Source organism: Chiloscyllium punctatum, chromosome 15, assembly GCF_047496795.1.
Source record: "Chiloscyllium punctatum isolate Juve2018m chromosome 15, sChiPun1.3, whole genome shotgun sequence".
NCBI lineage: Eukaryota > Metazoa > Chordata > Chondrichthyes > Orectolobiformes > Hemiscylliidae > Chiloscyllium > Chiloscyllium punctatum.
In genome coordinates, this window is record NC_092753.1 from 101,676,066 (window position 1) to 101,702,845 (window position 26,780).

The 26,780-nt window shown below is 53.6% G+C and overlaps 1 protein-coding gene across 3 annotated transcripts in view; it reads left to right on the forward strand.

Annotated features, from left to right (window-relative positions):
- The window catches only part of cadm2b (cell adhesion molecule 2b), an 813,462-nt gene that overhangs the window by 755,548 nt on the left and 31,134 nt on the right, over positions 1-26,780 (forward strand). For 2 of the 3 annotated variants that reach the window (XM_072585798.1, XM_072585800.1), the window contains one exon: positions 15,832-15,945. The exons of the other annotated variant lie outside the window; for it this stretch is intronic. In XM_072585798.1, the coding sequence (XP_072441899.1) occupies positions 15,832-15,945 (114 nt within the window). The remainder of the gene's footprint in view (positions 1-15,831; positions 15,946-26,780) is intronic. 3 annotated transcript variants of the gene reach the window in all.

Consider the following 26,780-nt stretch of genomic DNA (forward strand, 5'->3'; position numbering starts at 1 on the left):
TGTGTGTGTGTACATTCCCCAGTGTGTATACATTCCCCCGTGTGTGTACATTCCCCGGTGTGTATACATTCCCCAGTGTGTGTACATTCCCCTGTTGTGTATATGCTGTGTGTTTGTGTGGAGGTGCTCTCAGTGTTGGTGTTCCGATGCAGTGACCCTCCCTGTTGTGTTTCTCCCTGGGCTCGGTGGCGAGGGTGTCTGGGAGCTGTTACTGGTTGCTCCATGCTGAAAGCTTTGAGAGAATGTTTTTGCATTAAACTGATCCAGCTGACACTAGCTGGAGCAATGCAACAAGCACACAGCTTGCTTTCAGGCAGCTCATTTTAGCAAGGGACAGAAATTACAGATTGTGGAGGGTCCCGTTGAGGGATGCTACAGGAATGCCCTTTGATGTGAGCAGCTGACTGGTCGGGCTATACTGCTGGCCTGCTGACTAATGAGTCAGCCATCATCATTACCACACATCAGCTCACTTCCCCCAACCCATTATTCCACAAACACTCTTTAACTCAACACTCAGAACACGAGACTGCTCTCCGATCGAAATGTTCCCATCATGAACAACAAATGCTAATGAGATTAACCAAATTAGCCCAGTCTAATGATTCTGACCTTTGGAGAAACATACCAGTCGTTCCAGTAAACATCATCAATAATATTATTGTAACTCCAAAACACAAACATCCCCCTTTCATCCATTTAAAAATCACAGGACATTAAAAGCTGCAGGTTAAAGACTAATCTGAATTGATCCATGACGCCAGTTCCAGTCCCCCAGTGAGGGTCAGTGTGTGTGGGACTGTCCCCCAGTGAGTGTCAGTGTGTGTGTGGGACTGTCCCCCAGTGAGGGTCAGTGTGTGTGTGGGACTGTCCCCCAGTGAGGGTCAGTGTGTGTGGGACTGTACCCCACTGAGGGTCAGTGTGTGTGGGACGGTCCCCAGTGCGGGTGAGTGTGTGTGGGACTGTCCCCAGTGAGGGTCAGTGTGTGTCTGAGACTGTACCCCAGTGAGGGTCAGTGTGTGTGGGACAGTACCCCACTGAGGGTCAGTGTGTGTGGGACGGTCCCCAGTGCGGGTGAGTGTGTGTGGGACTGTCCCCAGTGCGGGTCAGTGTGTGTGGGACTGTCCCCAGTGAGGGTCAGTGTGTATATGGGACTGTACCCCAGTGAGGGTCAGTGTGTGTGTGGGACTGTCCCCCAGTGGAGGTAAGTGTGTGTGGGACTGTACCCAAGTGAGGGTCAGTGTGTGTGTGGGACTGTCCCCAGTGAGGGTCAGTGTGTGTCTGGGACTGTACCCCACTGAGGGTCAGTGTGTGTGGGACGGTCCCCAGTGCGGGTCAGTGTGTGTGGGACTGTCCCCAGTGAGGGTCAGTGTGTGTGTGGGACTGTACACCAGTGAGAGCAAGTGTGTGTGGGACTGTCCCCCAGTGGAGGTAAGTGTGTGGGACTGTCCCCCAGTGAGAGTCAGTGTGTGTATGGGACTGACCCCAGTGGAGGTACGTGTGGGACAGTACCCCAGTGGGAGTCAGTGTGTTTGGGACTGTCCCCCACTGAGAGTCAGTGTGTTCTGTGACTATCCCCCAGTGAGGGTCAGTATGTGTGTGTGGGACTGTGCCGCAATGAGGTTCCGTGTGTGTGTGGGACTGTCCCCCCGTCTGTGTCAGTTCGTATGTGGGATTGTCCCCCATAGAAGGTCAGTTTGTGTGGGACTGTCCCCCAGTGAGGGTCAGTGTGTGTGTGGGACTATCCCCCAGTGAGGGTCAGTGTGTGTCTGGGACTGTCCCCCAGTGAGGGTCAGTGTGTGTGTGGGACTGTACCCCAGTAACGGTCAGTGTGTGTATGGGACTGTCCCCCAGTGAGGGTCAGTGTGTGTGTATGTGGGACTGTCCCCCAGTGAGGGTCAGTGTGTGTATGGGACTGTCCCCCAGTGAGGGTCAGTGTTTGTATGGGACTGTACCCCAGTGAGGGTCAGTGTGTGTATGGGACTGTCCCCCAGTGAGGGTCAGTGTTTGTATGGGACTGTACCCCAGTGAGGGTCAGTGTGTGTGGGACTTTCCCCCAGTGAGGGTCAGTGTTTGTATGGGACTGTACCCCAGTGAGGATCAGTGTGTGTTTGTGGGACTGTACACCAATGAGGGTCAGCATGTATGGGACTGTCCCCCAGTGACCGTCAGTGTGTTTGCGACTGTCCCCCAGTGAGGGTCAGTGTGTGTGTGGGACTGTCCCCCAGTGAGAGTCAGTGTGTGTATGGGACTGACCCCAGTGGAGGTACGTGTGGGACAGTACCCCAGTGGGAGTCAGTATGTTTGGGACTGTCCCCCACTGAGAGTCAGTGTGTTCTGTGACTATCCCCCAGTGAGGGTCAGTATGTGTGTGTGGGACTGTACTGCAATGAGGTTCCGTGTGTGTGTGGGACTGTCCCCACGTCTGTGTCAGTTCGTATGTGGGATTGTCCCCCATGGAAGGTCAGTGTGTGTGGGACTGTACCCCATTGAGGGTCTGTGTGTGTGGGACTGTACCCCAGTGAGGGTCAGAGTGTATGTGGGACTGTCCCCCAGTGAAAGTCAGTGTGTGTGTGGGACTGTACACCAATGTGGGTCAGTGTGTGTGGGACATTCACCCAATGAGTGTCAGTGTGTTTGGGACTGTCCCCCAGTGAGGGTCAGTGTATGTATGGGACTGTACCCCAGTGAGGGTCAGTTTGTGTGAGACTGTCCCCCAGTGAGGGTCAGTGTGTGTGTGTGTGGGACTGTCCCCCAGTGAGGGTCAGTGTGTGTGTGTGGGACTGTACTCCAGTGAGGGTCAGTTTGTCTGTAGGACTATACCCCAGTAAGAGTCAGTGTGTGTAGGACTGTACCCCAGTAAGAGTCAGTGTGTGTGGGATTGTCCCCCAGTGAGGGTCAGTCTATTTGGGACTGTCCCCCAGTGAGAGTCAGTGTGTTTGGGACTGTCCCCCAGTGAGAGTCAGTGTGTGTGTAGGACTGTCCCCCAGTGAGGGTCAGTGTGTGTGTGGGACTGTCCCCCAGTGAGGGTCAGTGTGTGTGAGACTGTACCCCAGTGAGGGTCAGTGTGTGTGTGGGACTGTCCCCCAGTGAGGGTCAGTGTGTGTGTGGGACTGTCCCCCAGTGAGGGTCAGTGTGTGTGTGGGACTGTCCCCCAGTGAGGGTCAGTGTGTGTGAGACTGTACCCCAGTGAGGGTCAGTGTGTGTGAGACTGTCCCCAGTGAGAGTCAGTGTGTATGTGGGACTGTCCCCCAGTGAGGGTCAGTGTGTGTGGGACTGTCCCCAGTGAGGGTCAGTGTGTGTGTGGGACTGTCCCCCAGTGAGGCTCAGTGTGTGTGTGGGACTGTCCCCCAGTGAGGGTCAGTGTGTGTGGGACTGTCCCCCAGTGGAGGTACGTGTGTGTGGGACTGTCCCCCAGTGAGGGTCAGTGTGTGTGTGGGACTGTCCCCCAGTAGGGTAAGTGTGTGTGGGACTGTCTCACAGTGGAAGTAAGTGTGTGGAACTGTACCCCAGTGAGAGTCAGTCTATTTGGGACTGTCCCCCAGTGAGAGTCAGTGTGTTTGGGACTGTACTGCAGTGAGAGTCAGTGTATTCAGGGACTGTACCCATTCAGAGTCAGTGTGTATGGGACTGTCCCCCAGTGAGAGTCAGTGTGTTGTGGGACTGTACCCAGTAAGAGACAGTGTGTATGGGACTGTCCCCCAGTGAGGGTCAGTGAGTTTGGGACTGTCCCCTAGTGAGGGTCAGTGTGTGTGAGACTGTCCCCCAGTGCAAGTCAGTGTGTGTGGGACTATCCCCCAGTTAGAGTCAGTGTGTGTGTGTGTGACTCTACCCCAGTGAGGGTCAGTTTGTCTGTAGGACTATACCCCAGTGAGTCAGTGTGCATATGGGACTATACCCCGGTGAGGGTGGGTGGGGGTGTGTGTGTGTGTTTGTGTGTATGTATGGGACTGTACCCCAGTGAGAATCTGTGTGTGTGTGGGACTGTCCCCCAGTGAAAGTCAGTGTGTGTGTGGGACTGTACACCAATGTGGGTCAGTGTGTGTGGGACATTCACCCAGTGAGGGTCAGTGTGTGTGGGAATGTCCCCCAGTGAGAGTCAGCATGTATGGGACTATCCCCCAGTGAGTGTCAGTGTGTTTGGGACTATCCCCCAGTGAGTGTCAGTGTGTTTGGGACTGTCCCCCAGTGAGGGTCAGTTTGTGTGAGACTGTACTCCAGTGAGAGTCAATGTGCGTGGGACTGTCCCCCAGTGAGGGTAAGTGTGTGTGGGACTGTCCCCCAGTGAGGGTCAGTGTGTGTGTGGGATGGTAGCCCAGTGAGTCAGTGTGTGTGTGGGACTGTACACCAATGAGGGTCAGTGTGTGTGTGGGACTCTCCCCCAGTGAGGGTCAGAGTGTGTCTGGGACTGTACCCCAGTGAGGGTCAGTGTATATATGTATGGGACTGTACCCCAGTGAGGGTCAGTGAATGTGTGTTACTGTACACCAATGAGGGTCAGTGTGTGTGTGGGACATTCCCCCAGTGAGGTGCAGTGTGTGTGTGGGACATTCCCCCGGTGAGGGTCAGTGTGTGTGCGACTGTCCCAGAGTGAGGGACTGTGTGTGTGAGACTGTCCCCCAGTGAGAGTCAGTGTGTATAGGACTGTACCCCAGTAAGAGTCGGTGTGTGTGGGATTGTCCCCCAGTGAGAGTCAGTGTGTGCGGGACTGTACCCCAGTGAGAGTCAGTGTGCGTGTGGGACTGTCCCCCAGTGGAGGTAAGTGTGTGGGACTGTATCCCAGTGAGAGTCAATCTATTTGAGACTGTTCCTCAGTGAGGGTCAGTGTGTGTGGGAATGTCCCCAAGTGAGAGTCAGTGTATGTGTGGGACTGTATTCCAGTGAGGGTCAGTTTGTCTGTAGGACTATACCCCAGTAAGAGTCAGTGTGTGTAGGACTGTACCCCAGTAAGAGTCAGTGTGTGTGGGATTGTCCCCCAGTGAGGGTCAGTGTGTTTGGGACTGTCCCCCAGTGCGAGTCAGTGTGTGTGGGACTGTCCCCCAGTGAGGGTCAGTGTGTGTGGGACTGTCCCCCAGTGAGGGTCAGTGTGTGTGAGACTGTCCCCCAGTGAGGGTCTGTGTGTGTGAGACTGTCCCCCAGTGCGAGTCAGTGTGTGTGGGACTATCCCCCAATTAGAGTCAGTGTGCGTATGGGACTATACCCCGGTGAGGGTGGGTGGGGGTGTGTGTGTGTGTTTGTGTGTATGTATGGGACTGTACCCCAGTGAGAATCTGTGTGTGTGTGGGACTGTACTCCAGTGAGAGTCAGTGTGTATGGGACTGTACCCCAGTGAGAATCTGTGTGTGTGTGGGACTATACTCCAGTGAGAGTCAGTGTGTGGGGGACTGTACCCCAGTGAGAGTCAGTGTGCTTGGGACTGTCCCCCAGTTAGAGTCAGTGTGTGTGAGACTGTCCCCCAGTGAGAGTCAGTGTGTTTGGGACTGTCCCCCAGTGAGGGTCAGTGTGTGGGGGACTGTACCCCAGTGAGAGTCAGTGTGCTTGGGACTGTCCCCCAGTTAGAGTCAGTGTGTGTGAGACTGTCCCCCAGTGAGAGTCAGTGTGTTTGGGACTGTCCCCCAGTGAGGGTCAGTGTGTGTGAGACTGTCCCCCAGTGCGAGTCAGTGTGTGTGGGACTATCCCCCAGTTAGAGTCAGTGTGTGTGTGTGTGACTCTACCCCAGTGAGGGTCAGTTTGTCTGTAGGACTATACCCCAGTGAGTCAGTGTGTGTATGGGACTATACCCCGGTGAGGGTGGGTGGGGGTGTGTGTGTGTTTGTGTGTATGTATGGGACTGTACCCCAGTGAGAATCTGTGTGTGTGGGGGACTGTACCCCAGTGAGAGTCGGTGTGTGTGGGGGACTGTACTCCAGTGAGTGTCAGTGTGTGTGTGGGACTGTCCCACAGTGAGGGTCAGTGTGTGTGTGGGACTGTCCCCCAGTAGAGGTACCTGGGGGACCGTACCCCAGTGGGAGTCAGTGTGTTTGGGACTGTCCCCACTGAGTGTCAGTGTGTTCTGTGACTGTACCCCAGTGAGGGTCAGTGTGTGTGAGACTGTACCCCAGTGAGGGTCAATGTGTGTTTGGGACTGTACCCCCGATGAGGGTCAGTGTGTCTGGTACTGTACCCCAGTGAGAGTCAGTGTGTGTGGGACTTTCCCCCAGTTTGAGGCAGTGTGTGTGTGGGACTGTCCCCCAGTGAGAGTCAGTGTGGTGTGGGACTGTACCCAGTAAGAGACAGTGTGTATGGGACTGTCCCCCAGTGAGGATCAGTGTGTTTGGGACTGTCCCCCAGTTAGAGTCAGTGTGTGTGGGACTGTCCCCCAGTGAGAGTCATTGTGCATGGGACTGTCCCCCAGTGAGGGTCAGTGTGTGTGTGTGATTCTACCCCAGTGAGGGTCAGTTTGTCTGTAGGACTATACCCCAGTGAGAGTCAGTGTGTGTAGGACTGTACCCCAGTAAGGGTCAGTGACAGTGGACGGTACCCCAGTGAGTCAGTGTGTATATAGGACTATACCCCGGTGAGGGTGTGTGTGTGTGTGTGTGTGTATGTATGGGACTGTACCCCAGTAAGGATCAGTATGTGTGGGACTGTACCCAGTAAGAGACAGTGTGTATGAGACTGTCCCCCAGTGAGGGTCAGTGTGTGTGTGGGACTGTCCCCCAGTGGAGGTACGTGTGGGACTGTACCCAAATGGGAGTCAGTGTGTTCTGTGACTGTACCCCCGATGAGGGTCAGTGTGTCTGGTACTGTACCCCCAGTGAGGGTCAGTGTGTGTGTGTGGGACTGTCCCCCAGTGAGAGTCAGTGTGTGTGTGTGGGACTGTACCCCCAGTGAGGGTCAGTGTGTGTGGGACTGTACCCCAGTGAGGGCCAGTGTGTGTGTGTGGGACTGTACCCCAGTGAGAGTCAGTGTGTGTGTGGGGGACTATCCCCCAGTGAGGGTCAGTGTGTGTGTGGGACTATCCCCCAGTGAGGGTCTGTGTGTGTATGGGACTGTACCCCAGTGAGAGTCAGTGTGTGTGTGGGACTGTACCCCAGTGAGGGTCAGTGTGTGTGGGACTTGCCCCCAGTGAGGGTCAGTTTGTCTGTAGGACTGTACCCCAGTGAGGGTCAGTGTGTGTGGGACTGTACCCCAGTGAGGGTCAGTGTGCCTGGGAATGTACCCCAGTAAGGGTCAGTGTGCGTGGGAATGTACCCCAGTGAGGGTCAGTGTGTGTGTGTGGGACTGTACCCCAGTGAGGGTCAGTGTGTGTGAGACTGTCCCCAGTGAGAGTCAGTGTCTGTGTGGGAGTGTAGCCCAGTGAGGGTCAGTGTCTGTGTGGGAGTGTAGCCCAGTGAGGGTCAGTGTGTGTCTGAGACTGTACCCCAGTGAGAGTCAGTGTGTGTGGGACTATACCCATTAAGAGTCTGTGTGCATGTGACTGTCCCCCAGTGAGGGTCAGTGTGCATGGGAATATACCCCAGTCTGGGTCAGTGTGTGTGGGACTTTACCCCAGTGAGAGTCAGTGTGCATGGGAATGTACCCCAGTGAGGGTCAGTGTGTGTGGGACTGTACCCCAGTGAGAGTCAGTGTGTGTGGGACTGTACCCCAGTGTGGGTCCGCATGTGTGGGACGGTACCCCAGTGAGGGTCAGTGTGCGTGGGAATGTACCCCAGTGAGGGTCAGTGTGTGTGGGACTGTATCCCAGCGAGGGTCAATGTGTGTGTGGGACTGTACCCCAGTAAGGATCAGTGTGTGTGTGGGACTGTCCCCCAATGAGAGTCAATGTGTCTGGGACTGTACCCCAGTGAGGGTCAGTGTGTGTGGGACTTTCCCCCAGTGAGGGTCAGTGTGTGTGGGACTGTCCCCCAGTGAGGGTCAGTGTGTGTGTGGGACTGTACCTGAGTGAGAGTCAATGTGTGTGGGACTGTACCTGAGTGAGAGTCAATGTGTGTGGGACTGTACTGCAGTGAGAGTCAGGATGGGTGTGGGAATGTCCCCAGCTAGGGTCAGTGTGTGTGCTGGACTGTCCCATGGTGAGTGTCAGTGTTTGTGGGGGACTGTCCCCCAGTGAGCTTTAGTGTATGTGGCACTGTACCCCAGTGAGGGTCAGTGTGTGGGGGACACTACCCCAGTGTGGGTCAGTGTGCGTGGGAATGTACCCCAGTGAGGGACAGTGTGCGTGGGAATGTACCCCAGTGATGGTTGATGTGTGTAGGACTGTACTCAAGTGTGGTCAGTGTGTGTGGGACTGTCCCCCATTGAGAGTCAGTGTGTGTGGGACTGTACCCCAGTGTGGGTCAGTGTGTGTGTGGGACTGTCCCCCAGTGAGGGTCAGTGTGTGTGTGGGACTGTCCCCCATTGAGAGTCAGTGTGTGTGGGACTGTACCCCAGTGTGGGTCAGTGTGTGTGTGGAACTGTCCCCCAGTGAGGGTCAGTGTGTGTGTGTGGGACTGTACCCCAGTGTGGGTCAGTGTGTGTGTGGAACTGTCCCCCAGTGAGGGTCAGTGTGTGTGTGGGACTGTACCCCAGTGAGGGTCAGTGTATGTGTGGGATTGTACCTCAGTGAGGGTCAGTGTGTGTGGGACTATCCCCCACTGAAAGTCAGTGTGTATGTGGGACTGTACCCCAGGGAGGGTCAGTGTGTGTGTGGGACGGTACCCCAGTGAGATTCAGTCTGTCTGGGACTGTACCCCAGTGAGGGTCAGTGTGCATAGGAATATACCCCAGTCTGGGTCAGTGTGTGTGGGACTGTAACCCAGTGTGGGTCAGTGTGTGTGGGACTGTACCCCAGCGAGGGTCAGTGTGCGTGGGAATGTACCCCAGTGAGGGTCAGTGTGTGTGGGACTGTATCCCAGTAAGGATCAGTGTGTGTATGGGACTGTCCCCCAATGAGAGTCAATGTGTCTGGGACTGTACCCCAGTGAGGGTCAGTGTGTGTGATACTTTCCCCAAGTGAGGGTCATTGTGTGTGGGACTGTCCCTAGTAAGGGTCAGTGTGTGTGGGACTGTGCCCCAGTGAGGGTCAGTGTGTGTGTGGGACTGTACCTGAGTGAGAGTCAATGTGTGTGGGACTGTACCTGAGTGAGAGTCAATGTGTGTGGGACTGTACCGCAGTGAGAGTCAGGATGGGTGTGGGAATGTCCCCAGCTAGGGTCAGTGTGTGTGCTGGACTGTCCCATGGTGAGTGTCAGTGTTTGTGGGGGACTGTCCCCCAGTGAGGGTCAGTGTGTGTGTGGGATGGTCCCCTAGTGAGGGCCAGTGTGTGTGGGACTGTCCCCCCCCGTGAGGGTCAGTGTGTGTGAGACTGTCCTCCCATGAGGGTCAGTGTGTGTGTGGGACTGAACCCCAGTGAAGGTCAGTTTGTGTGGGACTGTACCCCAGTGTGGGTCAGTGTGTGTGTGGGACTGTCCCATGGTGAGTGTCAGTGTTTGTGAGGGACTGTCCCCCAGTGAGGGTCAGTGTGTGTGGGACTGTACCCCAGTGAGGGTCAGTGTGTATGGGACTGTCCCCCAGTGAGGGTCAGTGTGTGTGTGGGACTGTACCCCAGTGAGGGTCACTGTGTGTGGGTCTGTACCCCAGTGTGGGTCAGTGTGCATGGGAATATACCCCAGTCTGGGTCAGTGTGTGTGTGGGACTGTCCCCCAGTGAGGGTCAGTGTGTATGGGACTGTCCCCCAGTGAGGGTCAGTGTGTGTGTGGGACTGTACCCCAGTGAGGGTCAGTCTGTCTGGGACTGTACTCCAGTGAGGGTCAGTGTGCATGGGAATATACCCCAGTCTGGGTCAGTGTGTGTAGGAATGTACTCCAGTGAGGGTCAGTGTGTGTGGGACTGTCCCCCAGTGAGGGTCAGTGTGCGTGGGCTGTAGCCCAGTGAGGGTCAGTCTGTCTGGGATTGTACCCCAGTGACGGTCAGTGTGCATGGGAATACACCCCAGTCTGGGTCAGTGTGCGTGGGAATGTACCCCATTGATGGTCAGTGTCTGTGTGGGACTGTCCGCCAGTGAGGGTCAGTTTGTGTGTGGGACTGTACCCCAGTGAGGGTCAGTGTGTGTGGGACTGTACCCCAGTGAGGGTCATTATACGTGGGAATGTACCCCAGTGAGGGTCAGTGTGTGTGGGACTGTACCCCAGTGAGGGTCAGTGTGTGTGGGACTGTACCTGAGTGAGAGTCAATGTGTGTGGGACTGTCCCCCAGTGAGGGTCAGTGTGTGCGTGTGGGACTGTCCCCCAGTGAGGGTCAGTGTGTGTGTGGGACTGTCCCCCAGTGAGGGTCAGTGTGTGTGAGACTGTACCCCAGTGAGGGTCAGTGTGTGTGTGGGACTGTACCCCCGTGAGGGTCAGTGTGTGTGTCTGATTACTGAACTGGCTCAGTCACAGGAGACAGTTGGGAGGGGTCAAATGATGCTTTTCCAAGTAGACGGCTGTGAGTCCGTGGTGTTCCACAGGGATCAGTGCTGGCACCTCTCCTCTTCATGGTCCACATCAGTGATTCAGAGGTAAATGTGACTGGGCAAGTGTTGAAGTTTGCAGACAAAACAAAGATTAGTGGTATTGCGGATCGTGAGGAGGATTGTCAGAGGATACAACAGGATATTGATCAGTTGGTGGCATGGGATGAAAAAATGGCAGATGGAGTTTAATCCAGACAAATGTGAGGCAATACATTTTGGAAGGTCAGGTACAGGTGGAAATTATACAGTGAACAGTAGAACCCTTCGGAGTATTGGTATACAGAGGGATGTGGGTGTGCAGGTCCACTGATCATTGAAGGGGACAACACAAGTAGATAAGGGAGTAATAAAAGCCAATGGTATGCTTGCCTTCATTGGAAGGGGCATTGAGTACAAGGATAGACAAGTTATGCTGCAGTTTTATAGAACATAAGTTCGAATACTGCATCCAGTTCTGGTGACCACACTTCCTGAAGGACGTGGATGCATTGGAGAGGGGACAGAAACGATTTACCAGGATGTTGCCTGGTTTGGGGGATTATAGCTATGAAGAAAGGTTGGATAATCTGGGTTTGTTTTCACTAGAACACAGGAGGTTGAGGGACGACCTGATAGAAGTTTATAAGATTATGAATGGCAGGGATAGAGTGGGAAGTATGAGGCTTTTTCCCAGGGTGGGGGGGGGTGACACTGGGGGCACAGGTCAAGATGCAAGGGCGGTCATGTTTAAAAGAGATATGTGAGGCAGGTTTTTCACACAGAGGGTGGTGAGTGTCTGGAATGCATTGCCAGAGGAGGTGGGAGAAGTAGATACATCAGCAGCATTCATGAAGCACCTGGATGAATACATGAATAGGAAGGGAATAGAGGGATACCGATCCTGTAAGGGAAGGCAGCTTTAGTATGGGAGGGCAAAATGTGTTAGTGCAGGCTGGGAGGGCCGAAGGGCCTGCTCTTCGTCTGCTGTACTGTTCTTTGTGAGCACTGACTCCCATTCCAAGGATGTCCATCATTCTGTTGTGAGAAGCTCAGGGATTGAGGCCCACCACATAGTGAAGGAAAGCCTTGCAATTATGTCACACCATTCACAGAATCTGAACATCCCAAAGCACTTTGCACCTCAAGAAGGCAATGTTTTAATGAGGCAAAACTATCATTATCTGGCTTCCTCTGACATCCTGTGTTCCAGTTCCTGTTCCAGTTCCTGTCCCTGTCCCTGTCCCTGTTCCTGTTCCTGTTCCTGTTCCAGTTCCTGTTCCTGTTCCAGTTTCTGTTCCTGTTCCAGTTCCAGTTCCTGTCCCTGTCCCTGTCCCTGTTCCAGTTCCTGTTCCTGTTCCTGTTCCTGTTCCTGTTCCAGTTCCTGTCCCTGTCCCTGTTCCAGTTCCTGTTCCTGTTCCTGTTCCAGTTCCTGTCCCTGTTCCTGTTCCTGCCTGCTGCCTGTGGCGCTCCAGAACCTTCACCCCGTCTTTGTGTCTGACAGCCACACAGTTTCTGGCCTTCACCTCCTTCCTATTGGGACAGCTTCCTGGTCAAGGGTCACCTGTTCCCATGAGCCAGTGCTCATTATTATCTCATAAAAATTACAATTGATGCAACTCATAAAGATCCTTTTCAAACATTGTATAGAATAATTACGGCTTCCATAGACACTTTGAAGAAATTTAAGTTTTTCCTTCTTGTACAGTTTCTCTGTCAAATACTTGCTGACTTGCTGTCTCCCTCCATGCTCTTTGCTGCTTATTCTGGAGCAGCCAAGATCTTCTGAGTGTTAATACTTCTAAGCACCACACACTTTAAAAATATTCTGCCATTCTCTGTGCCAACCTTGCCCTCCCCTAAGTTGTATTCCATCTATCACCTTGTTGGTCATTTATTTAACCTGCTTATATCTCCAGGCAGCCTTCTTCTCTCCTACCCACAACTTATCTTCCCACCTTGGTCTGTATCAGCAACAAATTTAAATACAGTGCCCTCCTCAGGCTGTTGGGGATTGTAAATAATGCCCCAGCCCTAACACTCATCCTTATTGTATCCACAACATACCAGGCTCAAAATTCCCTGCTTATCCCAAATCTCTGCTTCCCAGCTGCTAATCAACCTTCTATCATTGCTAATAGATCAGTCCCAACTCCAATCCTGTGTATTAAACTGCTGTTTGGCATCTTATTGAATGCCTTTTTAAATTCCAAGTATTATACATTGAGTGGTTCCCCTTTATCTATCCTTCCAGTTACTCCACTATTCCCTGATGAACTTTGCAAACTCAGTTTCTCTTTTGTAAATAAAAACTGTGGATGCTGTAAATCAGAGACAAAACCAGAGGTTCCTGGAAAAGCTCAGCAGGTCTGGCAGCATCTGTGGAGAGAAATGAGAGATAATGTTTCGGGTGCTGTGACCCTCCCTCTGAGAACGCAAAACATTAACTCTGATTTCTCTTCACAGATGCTGCCAGACCTGCCGAGTTTTCCCAGCACCTTCTGTTTTTGCTCCTCCTTTGTAAATCCAGGTTGACCGGGTTGTAATGTTCTTTGTGTTTTGTTAACACTTCTGCAATAATCCCAGGTTCCAGCATTTATCCAGTGACCACTGTCAGGCTAACCCCTCTGGACTTCACAATCAATTCCCTCTATCCCTGAGGGCCCTGCCATATTTACACATGGATTATTAAAAGAGATATTCTCATTGGCTCAGAGCAAGAAGTGAGTTATGAAAGAGACATTGTCATTGGCTTCGGATGAATAGTAAGTTACAAAAGGGCATTGTGATTGGTTCAAAGCAAAGTGGGTCTTAAACGGGGCGTGGTCATTGGCTCGTGGTGAGAGGTATAAGTAATAAAAGGGGCATTATCATTGGGTATAAAAACCTTTGGTGTATTTCATTTCACTTCATTGTTTTTAAACAAGAATCATGTTGTTCTTCCTTCTCAATGTCCTAATTCCCTGATTGTTGATGATAAAGTTGCTTTTCATTGGGTGAGAGCTTCCTTATACCCCAGACAGAATAGTCTAAGCAAACCCCAATGTGGGACTCTGGCTCATTCTCTGATAGTTAATGAATAGTCAATACCATATCTTCCTGTTTGGGATTGGAAGGTTCGAGCTCCTACCCCTGATTACCACCTGAGATGTCACTGCACCCCCCCCCCACCCCCCCACTCCCCACCTCTGAGTGTCAGGGTTGACCTGGGAACCTGTGATTCTCAAGCTAAGGCACTATTTTGGGGGGTGAGGATGCGGCGGAGGGTTGTGAAGGAGAGAATAAATGTCAGTCATCATGATCACTTCCCCACACTGCCTCCCATCATCACCCATAAAGCTTACACTTCTGTCTCAATCAGATTTGGGGAATTCAAGCAATCAGAGTGTGGTTTGTTAATATTAAACCGAAATGTCTTTACAGCAGCTACAGTGTTAAAGTGTTACTTTTCTGCCATTCTCTGTATCTGTTTAACATGTCTATTTATTACAGGAGACACAGGTTGGTTCATGTGTAAAGTTATCAGGTCCTACTCACAGCAGGGGCGGGGGGGGGTGGTGTGAGGTAAAGTGAAATGCTGGCCTTTCTGTGAGAGTCTGCCCTCTCTCTGTGAGGCCCAGAGACAGGGCTCCATCAGCTGAGTGTACACTTCACAAGGAAATATCTCCAAACCATTGAGAAAGAGCACAGCTGGTGGGGGTACCTGCAGCCTCTGAATCGATACCATTGTTGACCTGGGGGCCTGACTGTCCAGCCCACTCCTGTAGCTCAGTGCCATCAGTACTGGGTGGGTGTGGGTCAAGTGACCCTGTCACAGTGATACTCCAGCTTGCTCAGCCCCTCACTGTAACTGAGTATTCAGCATTTCCTTTTAGCTCCGTTGAGCTGACTGAACAGCTGCTGTGGGATTGGTGAACAGGCCTCTCTCAGTGCAGTGCTGGTGAGACTCACAACCATGATCCAGTCACAACACAGCAGCCAGGCCCAGGCTGCTTTCCCCACCATGCTCTGAGTCAGCTGCACCCCGAGTCAGCCGCACCCCGAGTCAGCCACACCCCGAGTCAGCCGCACCCCGAGTCAGCCGCACCCCGAGTCAGCCACACCCCGAGTCAGCCACACCCCATGCCTCTTGTGTTCACTCCAGGGTTTGTACAGGCTCAGTGACAAGGAACCAATTCCCTTTTGCACGTCGCATGTCATCTGTTCACCTGAGGGAGCCTTGTGCCTCCAAGAGAACGTTCCACACAGACCGAGCTGAGCATTGGGTTTCAGAACAGAGCTCCACAACACACTGACAAGGCAGCTCACAAATCACACCCCCACCCCCCTCCACCCCCCCTCCGCCCCACCCCACCCCACCCCACCCCACCCCACCCCACCTCCCTCCACCCCACCCCACCCCACCCCCCTCCACCCCACCCCACCCTACCCCACCCCACCCCACCCCACCCCACCCCACCCCACCTCCCTCCACCCCACCCCACCCCACCCCCCTCCACCCCACCCCACCCCACCCCATCCCACCCCACCCCACCCCATCCCACCTCACCCCTCTCCACCCCACCCCACCCCACCCCACCTCCCTCCACCCCACCCCACCCCACCCCACCTCACCTCCCTCCACCCCACCCCACCCCACCCCGCCCTACCCCACCCCACCCCACCCCACCCACCCCACCTCCCTCCACCCCACCTCCCCCCACCCCACCCCATCCCACCCCACCCCGCCCTACCCCACCCCACCCCACCCCGCCCTACCCCACCCCACCCCACCCCACCCCACCCTACTCCACCCCACCCCACCCTACCCCACCCCACCTCACCCCTCTCCACCTCACCCCACCCCTCTCCACCCCACCCCGCCTCCCTCCACCCCTCTCCACCCCACCCCACCTCCCTCCACCCCTCTCCACCTCCCTCCACCCCTCTCCACCTCACCCCACCCCACCATGCCACCCTAATAAGCCATGAGAATTATTTAAAATAAATCCAAAGAAGGACCCACAGATTCCGGCCTGTCTGAATCCTCTCTCTCGGGTTATACACAGCGGCTGTTGCTCTAGATTCCAGGTGAACACCATTATCACTCGGGCCCCTGTTATTGGTCAGTGTTTTAGCTGCAAGGTCTCACAGACACGTGTAAGTGTTTATTGCCTTTTGTTTATATTCAGCTCCGTTATCTGTGATCCGTTCATATCAGCTGGCCAATGGGTGTCGGTTTATATTGTTCAGCTTCATTGCATCTGTATATTATTTGGAATGGTTTTGTTGTGCTCTGTGAGTTTTCCTTTATTCATGATGCATGATCTTTTTGGATTGCTTTCAGTTTTGTTTTTGTTTTGTCTCTTGCCTGTTTAAGATTATTTTTTCTTCCCACCAACCAGATGCTCCCATCTCTCCGTCTCCCACTATCAGCATCCCTTCCTCTCCCTCCACTACAACCCCCGTTACCATAGCAACCAGCACCACCAAACTGACCGCTGTCTCCAGGGCCCGAGGTACAGTATCAAAGATGCATTTCTTTCTCAACTTAGTCTCCAATTTAGCCAAATGTAATGATTAGTTTTCGTAGTTGAATTTAGTGAATTTCATCTCATTTAATGCATCATTTATTGAACACAATTCCAAGTGGGATCCTTCAGCAGGTGGATGGGGAATTTTGGCTAGTGACAGGATCAATTGTAACCTAACTCCCCCCCCTCCTGGGCAGGGGTAGGGCAGTTTGGGGTTATACAGCTTGCCAGCATCCCCCCAGGGAGCAAAGGGGCAGATTCTAATACCCCTTCTGATAATATGCTCTTCTATTGAACAGAGTTTCAATCAGGAGTCCTTGTCCCAGTTGTCACCAATGTCTCCAAAGCGATGAGTTTGCCGTTGCCCTCTATCTCCCACACACACTCGGTGAAGTTTGCTCGCTGGAGGAGGTGGACAACAGAGGGCACACAGTCTGCCACATCAGCCTGAGTCTGGGCAGGGGAAGCTCAGTCTGCGTCCTGGCGTTCCCTGCCCACGCTCTGCCCAGGGGTGGGTTTGTAAACCTGAGTTGACTTCCCCATTTCCCCCAGCTCAGCCTGCTCCCCGGAAAGAGTCACAGCCAGCACGGGGTGGGGCTGAGGGTTTGGGAACAATGTGTCTGGTCTGATGGAGACCAATGAGATGATGAAATGATTTTACCGGATTTGCACTGAAAGGTGCTGGGTCTTTATGAGTTTTCTTGTCTGACAAACAAATAAACCAAAAAGGTAAAACTGCCCCTGACCAGTTACTGGGCCTCAGTCCCCCAGAGGGTGATGTTGGTTCACCCAATCACACTGTCGACAGAAGGTTCATAAATGGCAAATTCAAGACTTCTTCCCACTGTGACTTGTGTTGGTTAACAACTTATCACCAGGAGCCTTCTCTCAGGAATATGGTGTCTCTGGCTAAGTCCAGCACTTATAGCCCATCCCTGGTTGCCCCTTGAGAAGGTGGGGGTGAGCTGCCTTCTTGACCCACTGCAGTCCATGTGCTGTAGGGTGACCCACAATGCCCTTTGGGAGGGAATTCCAGGATTTTGACCCAGAGACAGTGAAGGAACAGCGATACATTTCCAAGTCAGGATGGTGAGTGGCTTGGAGGGGAACTTGCAGGGGGTGGTGTTCCCATATAGTCTTCAGTACTATTGCCAAAAGTTGTCAGGACCTTTGCAGTATCCAACTGTTTCTTAATATGACATGGAGTGAATCAAACTGGCTGCAGCCTGGTATCTGTGATGCTGGGGATCACTGAAGGAGGCCGAGATGGATCATTCACTCAGCACCTCTGGCTGAAGATTGCTGTGAAAGCTTCAGCCTTATCTTTGACACTGATGTGCTGGGCTCCTCCAACTTTGAGGATGGGGATATCTGTAGAGCCCCCTCCTCCAGTGAGTTGTTTCATTGTCCACCACCATTTGTGATCAGATGTCTGTTTCTTTTTCTCATTTCTGTGTATTATTGGTCTCATGTCACTGATCTGTCAGGGGGGGTGGTGATGTCAGGATCCCACAAAACTGCTCTGAGGAAGGAGCTGGGACTTCTCCCTGGTGTCCTGGTCAATATTCCCTCCTCTATTGACATCACCAAGTGAACAGCTTACCCAGTTTGTTTCTGGGATGTTGCTGTGTCCCAAAGGGGCTTCCACTCCAACAATACAACTGTGACTGACCTTTAAAATGTACTTCATTGGCTGGAAAGCACTCTGTGGTTGTGAAAATCACTACGTAAATGTAGCTTGTTGTTATTCTTTGACTGGTCTTGGCAGAATTCACTCCTCAGAAACAGGCACTGGGCGTTGGGGGGGGGTGGTTTGTGGTGAGGCGGTCAGGGCTGGGGGAGGGGTTTGTGGTGAGGAGGTCAGGGCCGGGGGAGGGGTTTGTGGTGAGGAGGTCAGGGCTGGGGGAGGGGTTTGTGGTGAGGAGGTCAGGGCTGGGGGCGGGGTTTGTGGTGAGGAGGTCAGGGCTGGGGGAGGGGTTTGTGGTGAGGAGGTCAGGGCTGGGGGAGGGGTTTGTGGTGAGGAGGTCAAGGCTGGGGGAGGGGTTTGTGGTGAGGAGGTCAGGGCTGGGGGAGGGGTTTGTGGTGAGGAGGTCAGGGCTGGGGGCGGGGTTTGTGGTGAGGAGGTCAGGGCTGGGGGAGGGGTTTGTGGTGAGGAGGTCAGGGCTGGGGGAGGGGTTTGTGGTGAGGAGGTCAGGGCTGGGGGAGGGGTTTGTGGTGAGGAGGTCAAGGCTGGGGGAGGGGTTTGTGGTGAGGAGGTCAGGGCTGGGGGAGGGGTTTGTGGTGAGGAGGTCAAGGCTGGGGGAGGGGTTTGTGGTGAGGAGGTCAGGGCTGGGGGAGGGGTTTGTGGTGAGGAGGTCAGGGCTGGGGGAGGGGTTTGTGGTGAGGAGGTCAAGGCTGGGGGAGGGGTTTGTGGTGAGGAGCTGTCTTCTCATTGGGATATTGCAATGACTGAGGACTTGGAGCTGGGCTCAGATGCTGTGATGTCAGTGGGTAAACAGGAGAGATCTCTAAAGGGAAGATGTTAAACTGAAAGGCAAGAACGCAGTGTCTAATTGTTACTGGGGGTGCTATGTGTGATCGTCACCGTGGGAGACTGTTCTGAATTCAGGACAAATCCCCCAACAAAGCTTGTTCTCGGAGAGGCACCAGCTGCTCATTGGGTCGGACAGAGCTTGAGTATGACTTGGAAGAAGGTTGGTGTTGTCAAAGCGTATCGTCTTATCGTCAGGACATTTCACACAAAAAGCAATTCAAGGGGAAGACTGACATCTGTAGTGTTTGAGAGGGGAGTGCTGATTGGCTGGACAGAGGTTAGGTGAGGCCCCAGCTGGAGGACTAGGTGCAGTTTTGGTCCCCACACGAGAGGATGGATGGGATTGAACTGCAGAGGGTAGTAACCAGGAGATACTGCCTGGGATGGAGCATTTCAGCAATAAACTTGGGTTGTTTTCTTGGGAGCAGAGAGGATTGAGGGAGCAGCTGATGGAGGGGTATCGGTTATAAGGGGCATGGACAAGGGGGATAGAAAGCAGCTGTTCCCCTCAGTTGAATGGTCAGTCATAAGGGGCCACCCTTTTTACGGTGTGAGGCAGGAGGTTTGGGGGGTTTTGAGGGGAACGATTATCCCCGGGGGGGGGCAGGGGACTGAACTGCACTACCTGGACAGGTATTGGAGATGGGAAACCTCACATCGTTTAATAAGGACTTGGATGTGAGCACTCAAAGTGTCATAGCAATGAGCCTGGGGTGGGAAATTGGGACCAGGGTCAGGTTAATGCACTGGGGGTGAAGGGCCGCTTCTGCACTGTATGATTCTCTGAACATGTCCACCCTGGTGAAATATGGACCCACATTTAATGAACAACATATTCATCGTGAGAGAGGCGGGCTGGAGGAGGTGACAGTGATAGGGAGGGGTGTAGGGGGGATGGAGGAGGTGAGAGAGATAGGGAGGGGTGTAGGGAGCTGGAGGAGGTGACAGTGATAGGGAGGGGTGTAGGGGGGATGGAGGAGGTGACAGTGATACGGAGGGGTGTAGGGGGGATGGAGGAGGTGACAGTAATAGGGAGGGGTGTAGGGAGCTGGAGGAGGTGACAGTGATAGGGAGGGGTGTAGGGGGATGAAGGAGGTGACAGTGATAGGGAGGGGTGTAGGGGGGATGGAGGAGGTGACAGTGATAGGGAGGGGTGTAGGGGGGATGGAGGAGGTGAGAGAGATAGGGAGGGGTGTAGGGGGGATGGAGGAGGTGACAGTAATAGGGAGGGGTGTAGGGGGGATGGAGGAGGTGAGAGAGATAGGGAGGGGTGTAGGGAGCTGGAGGAGGTGACAGTGATAGGGAGGGGTGTAGGGGGGATGGAGGAGGTGAGAGAGATAGGGAGGGGTGTAGGGAGCTGGAGGAGGTGACAGTGATAGGGAGGGGTGTAGGGGGGATGGAGGAGGTGACAGTGATACGGAGGGGTGTAGGGGGGATGGAGGAGGTGACAGTAATAGGGAGGGGTGTAGGGAGCTGGAGGAGGTGACAGTGATAGGGAGAGGTGCAGAGGGGATGGAGGAGGTGACAGTAATAGGGAGTGGGTGGAGGGGGAATGCAGGAGGTGACAGTGATAGGGAGGGGTACGGGGGATGGAGGAGGTGACAGTGATAGGGAGGGGTGTACGGGGGATGGAGTAGGTGACAGTGATAGGGAGGGGTACGGGGGATGGAGGAGGTGACAGTGATAGGGAGGGGTGTAGGGGGGATGGAGGAGGTGACAGTGATACGGAGGGGTGTAGGGGGGATGGAGGAGGTGACAGTAATAGGGAGGGGTGTAGGGAGCTGGAGGAGGTGACAGTGATAGGGAGGGGTGTAGGGGGGATGGAGGAGGTGACAGTGATAGGGAGAGGTGCAGAGGGGATGGAGGAGGTGACAGTAATAGGGAGTGGGTGGAGGGGGAATGCAGGAGGTGACAGAGATAGGGAGGGGTGTAGGGGGGGACGGAGGAGGTGACAGTGATAGGGAGGGGTACGGGGGATGGAGGAGGTGACAGTGATAGGGAGGGGTGTACGGGGGATGGAGTAGGTGACAGTGATAGGGAGGGGTACGGGGGATGGAGGAGGTGACAGTGATAGGGAGGGGTGTAGGGGGATGGAGGAGGTGACAGTGATAGGGAGGGGGATAGGGGGATGGAGGAGGTGACAGTAATAGGGAGGGATTGGGGGGGATGGAGGAGGTGACAGTGATAGGGAGGGGTGTAGGGGGGATGAAGGAGGTGACAGTGATAGGGAGGGGGATAGGGGGATGGAGGAGGTGACAGTAATAGGGAGGGGAGTAGGGAAGATGGAGGAGGTGACAGTGATAGGGAGGGGTGTAGGGGGGATGAAGGAGGTGACAGTGATAGGGAGGGGGATAGGGGGATGGAGGAGGTGACAGTAATAGGGAGGGGAGTAGGGAAGATGGAGGAGGTGACAGTGATAGGGAGGGGTGTAGGGGGGATGAAGGAGGTGACAGTGATAGGGAGGGGGATAGGGGGATGGAGGAGGTGATAGTGATAGGGAGGGGGGTAGAGGGATGGAGGAGGTGACAGTAATAGGGAGGGGTGTAGGGGGGATGAAGGAGGTGACAGTAATAGGGAGGGGTGTAGGGGGGATGGAGGAGGTGATAGTGATAGGGAGGGGTGTAGGGGGGATGAAGGAGGTGACAGTAATAGGGAGGGGTGTAGGGGGGATGGAGGAGGTGATAGTGATAGGGAGGGGTGTCGGGGGGATGGAGGAGGTGACAGAGATAGGGAGGGGTGTAGGGGGGATGGAGGAGATGACAGAGATATGGAGGGGGTAGAGGGGATGGAGGAAGTGACAGAGATAGGGAGTGGGTAGAGGGGATGGAGGAGGTGAGAGAGATAGGGAGGGGTGTGGGGGGGATGGAGGAGGTAACAGTGATACGGAGGGGTGTGGGGGGGATGCAGGAGGTGACAGTGGTAGGGAGGCAGTGTCGAGGAGGGTACAGAGATAGTGTGTGTCTCTGCCATGGGGGAATTTGAAAGATGTCGATAACTTTGCCGATTGGTGAGCACGTTAGACGGTGCTCTCTGTCTCAGTCTAGAGCACAGTCCGATTATCCGCTGATGAGAAACACAGGATTAGGGAAAGTTATCATTCACTGGGCAGACCCAGCGCAGTAATTACTCGCTCCATGGTTGAGTCCCAGTGGAGAGTTTAACTGGACTCACTGATGTTACCAACAATTGACCCTCTGATTTGTTTTAGTCTGTCTTTTCAAAATCAGTAAAAGTGAAACCTCATTAGACAAACAGGGTGCTGTTTTCCTCACACTGGGGCAGTTGTTCTCACTTGACAACAGTGAGGTGACCCACAGTGAGACACAAATTATCATTGATTCCTGTATGTGGGGAAACTGAGAATAACCTTCATCAGTATGACATCAAATTGACAAATACAGAGAGTGACAGGAGTGTGCCAGAGAGAGTGTATGAGATACAGCCCACTGATCCACTGAGCACTGGCTCAACAAACCAGCTCACACCATCAACAGACGGGCAGTGGGTGGGCTCTGTGCCTCACAGCTCCTCGTTCGTGTCACACTCTAGGTCGAGATCCTCCTTCACATTCCTGCCCACCTGGGAGGCCTCCAGATGGGCCTGAGTCTAGATCTGGAATACATGGCCTGGCTGAGGGAGTGCTGCACTGTCGGAGGGTCAGTACTGAGGGAGTGCCGCACTGTCGGAGGGTCAGTGCTGAGGGAGTGCTGCACTGTCAGAGGGTCAGTGCTGAGGGAGTGCCACACTGTCAGAGGGTCAGTACTGAGGGAGTGTCTCACTATCACAGGGTCAGTACTGAGGGAGTGCTGCACTGTCAGTGGGTCAGTACTGAGGGAGTGCTGCACTGTCAGAGGGTCAGTACTGAGGGAGTGCCGCACTGTCGGAGGGTCAGTACTGAGGGAGTGCTGCACTGTCAGTGGGTCAGTACTGAGGGAGTGCTGCACTGTCAGAGGGTCAGTACTGAGGGAGTGCCGCACTGTCGGAGGGTCAGTACTGAGGGAGTGCTGCACTGTCAGAGACTGAGGATAAAGCACGTGAGAGCTCCTGGAAATATGAACCCAGGACCCTGCCCCTCAAGCGGCCATTCCAGTGTAACCAGCAGCTCCCATCCTGTCAAAGTCAACCTCCCAATCACTGATTGGTACTGACAGGGTGACACCCTACCTCCAGACACTACTGGGAGGACACTGATTGACAAACTCAGCCAGGTCTCCAGGGCATGAACTTCACTGCTCTCCAAGACAGAGAGCGTCCTCACCCCCTCCAAAACACTGCAGCATCACTGCAGGAAGCACTGTGAGACCGCGTGGACACACACAGACAGATCCAGAGTGAATCCACAACACAGTGAAGGCAGTGAAGAGGTTGGGCAAGTGCCCATCCAGGGCAGTGGATGATCAGAGAGCTTCACCAAGATTTTATAGACCATAGAACATAGAACATAGAAGAATACAGCGCAGTACAGGCCCTTCGGCCCTCGATGTTGCGCCGATCCAAGCCCACCTAACCTACACTAACCCACTATCCTCCATATACCTATCCAATGCTGGACCATACACCCCACTGAGGGTCAGTGTGTGTGGGACTGTACCCCAGTGAGGGTCAGTGTGTGTGTGGGACTGTACCCCAGTGAGGGTCAGTGTGTGTGGGACTGTACCCCAGTGAGGGTCAGTGTGTGTGTGGAACTGTCCCCCAGTGAGGGCCAGTGTGTGTGTGGGACTGTACCCCAGTGAGGGTCAGTGTGTGTGTGGGACTGTCCCCCAGTGAGAGTCAGTGTGTGGATGGGACTGTACCCCAGTGAGGGTCAGTGTGTGCGTGGGATTGTACCCCAGTGAGGGTCCGTGTGTGTGTGTGGGACTGTCCCCCAGTGAGTGTCAGTGTGTGTGTGTGGGACTGTACCCCAGTGAGGGTCAGTGTGTGTGTGGGACTGTCCCCCAGTGAGGGTCAGTGTGTGTGGGACTGTACCCCAGTGAGGGTCAGTGTGTGTGTGGAACTGTCCCCCAGTGAGGGCCAGTGTGTGTGTGGGACTGTACCCCAGTGAGGGTCAGTGTGTGTGTGGGACTGTCCCCCAGTGAGTGTCAGTGTGTGTGTGTGGGGCTGTACCCCAGTGAGGGTCAGTGTGTGTGTGGGACTGTCCCCCAGTGAGTGTCAGTGTGTGTGTGTGGAACTGTCCCCCAGTGAGGGCCAGTGTGTGTGTGGGACTGTACCCCAGTGAGGGTCAGTGTGTGTGTGGGACTGTCCCCCAGTGAGTGTCAGTGTGTGTGTGTGGGGCTGTACCCCAGTGAGGGTCAGTGTGTGTGTGGGACTGTCCCACAGTGAGGGTCAGTGTGTGTGTAGGACTGTCCCCAGTGAGGGTCAGTGTGTGCGTGTGGGACTGTCCCCCAGTGAGGGTCAGTGTGTGTGTGGGACTGTCCCCCAGTGAGGGTCAGTGTGTATGAGACTATCCCCCAGTGAGGGTCAGTGTGTGTGGGACTGTCCCCCATTGAGGGTCAGTGTGTATGAGACTATCCCCCAGTGAGGGTCAGTGTGTGTGGGACTGTCCCCCAGTGAGGGTCAGTGTGTGTGAGACTGTCCCCCAGTGAGGGTCAGTGTGTGTGAGACTGTCCCCCAGTGAGGGTCAGTGTGTATGAGACTGTCCCCCAGTGAGGGTCAGTGTGTATGAGACTGTCCCCCAGTGAGGGTCAGTGTGTATGAGACTGTCCCCCCAGTGAGGGTCAGTGTGTGTGAGACTGTCCCCCAGTGAGGGTCAGTGTGTATGAGACTGTCCCCCCAGTGAGGGTCAGTGTGTGTGAGACTGTCCCCCAGTGAGGGTCAGTGTGTATGAGACTGTCCCCCAGTGAGGGTCAGTGTGTGTGGGACTGTACCCCAGTGAGGGTCAGTGTGTGTAGGACTGTACCCCAGTGAGGGTCAGTGTGTGTAGGACTGTACCCCAGTGAGGGTCAGTGTGTGTGTGTAGATGTCCAGGTGCTCCGGTTTCCTCCCACAGTCCAAAGATGTACAGGTGAGGTGAATTGGCCGGGTTAAATTGTCGTTAGTGTTCGGTGTAGGGGAATGGGTCTGGGTGGGTTGCGCTTCGGTGGGTTGGTATGGACTTGTTGGGCCAAAGGGCCTGTTTCCACACTGTAAGTAATCAAATCAGCCAGGATTAAGTAAGGCTGATATGTTTGACTTTTGACCTGAATCAGTCTCAGCTGACATTTCGCACAGAGCAAAAATATCAAACCGTAGCAAGCAGTGAGTACTGGTTCAAATGGGACAGGACGGTTGACGTACACAGATGACTACTTTCTTCAATCTTCCTCCACTTCGCTCCTCGTGTTCTTGTTTTCTCGAATTCTTCACCCAGCGTGGTGTGTTCAACCTTCCAGAGATCTGGGAGTGCAGGTCCATTGTACCCTGAAGGTTGCTGCACAGGTGGATAGAGTGGTCAAGAAGGCATATGGTATGCTTGTGTTCATCGGGCAGGGTATTGAGTATAAGAGCTGGCAGGTCATGTTAAAATTGTACAAGATATTGGTTCGGCCACATTTAGAATACTGTGTACAGTTCTGGTCGCCACATTACCAAAAGGATGTGGACGCTTTGGAGAGGGTGCAGAGGATGTTACCTGGTATGGAAGGTGCTAGCTATGAAGAGAGGTTGAGATTAGGTTTGTTTTCATTAGAAAAAAGGAGATGGGGGGGGAGCCTGATTGAGGTTTATAAAATCATGAAGGGTATAGACAGGGTGGATAGAGACAAGCTTTTTCCCAGGGTGAAGGATTCAATAACGAGAGGTCATGCTTTCAAGGTGAGAGGTGGAAAGTTTAAGGGGGATACGCGCGGCAAGTACTTCACCCAGAGGGTGGTGGGTGTCTGGAACACGTTGCCAGCAGAGGTGGTAGAGGCAGGCACGGTAGATTCATTTAAGGTGCATCTGGACAGATACATGAGTAGGTGGGGAGCAGAGGGATACAGATGCTTAGGAATTGGGCGACAGGTTTAGACAGTACATTTGGATCGGTTCAGGCTTGGAGGGCCGAAGGGCCTGTTCCTGGGCTGTAAATTGTCTTTGTTCTTTGTTCTAACTGCAGTCTCTCTGTGAGGCATTCCCACTAGGTACTGTACTGATTCCTGTGTCAAGTCTCTTACATTCTCCCCTTTTCCAACAGGGTGAACCCAGACAGGATTGCTGACACTGTCAGATGTTTTTACCTTAAAACATTGGGTTATTTGTCTGAACTTGCCCTGTGTCCACTCATTTCCCATCAACACTTTCAGCCTCTGGCCTTATCATTCCCCACCTTCCAAGTTCTTCTCTTTGACCAGGTTCATCCTCCCAGAAACATTCCACCTTCAGCCACAAGCTCCCATTGTTAGTACCTATTCCATGATCAGGTTTTCCTGTCGGAGGTTGTTTGTCAGGCCTGCTAACAACGTTCAGATCAGTTAGTCCTTCTCAGCTGTCCAAATGGGCTATAAAAAACAGAATGTGCTGGAAAAACTCTGGCTCTGGTCTTCCCTGTCGAGAGAGTTAACATTTCACAGAATAATGCAATTGTTAAGGTACAAAAACAAGGCCATTTGGCCCCTCACCCTGCCCCAGTTCTATCCCCTGGTGCCAATCTCCTGCTTTTTTTCCATATCTCTTCACACTATCCGTATCCAAATCATCAATCGCTGCCACTCTGGAATGCCTCATTGAACCTGCCTCCCCTACACTTCCAGGTAGAGCATTCCAGACCCTAATGACTCACTGGGTGACAAATATTTTTCTCAAATCACCCTTGCTTCATTTGCACATATATCTTAAATCTATTCCATATTGTTCTTGATTTCTGCCTGCTCTGTACTTACAGTTCACAATTTTGGAATCCTCCCTGAAATCTCGCAGCCTCCTCCCCTTCAAAAAGAACAGTCCCATGTTATTCAATCTCTCCTCATCACTGAAGTCTTTCATTCCTAGAACCATTCTTGTAAATCGCTTCGACACCCTCGCCAATGCATTCAGCTCTTTCCCACAATGCAATGGCTACAGCTATACAGAATACTCCAGCTGAGGTCTAACAAGGGTCTTGTACAAGTGCAACATCACCTCCCTGTTCCTTCTGTGGCTCCTTAATAAAGTTGAGGCCACTGTGTGCTTTGTTAATTGGCTCTCTATGTGCCCTGGTACCTTCAATGACCTCTGCACATATACACCCAGTCCCTCTGCTCCTGCAATCCCTTTAAAGTGTCTTTCAATGTACTTCTGGCCAATGTGCATCATCCCACACTTCTCTGCGTTGAACCTCCCTTCTTCCACCAAC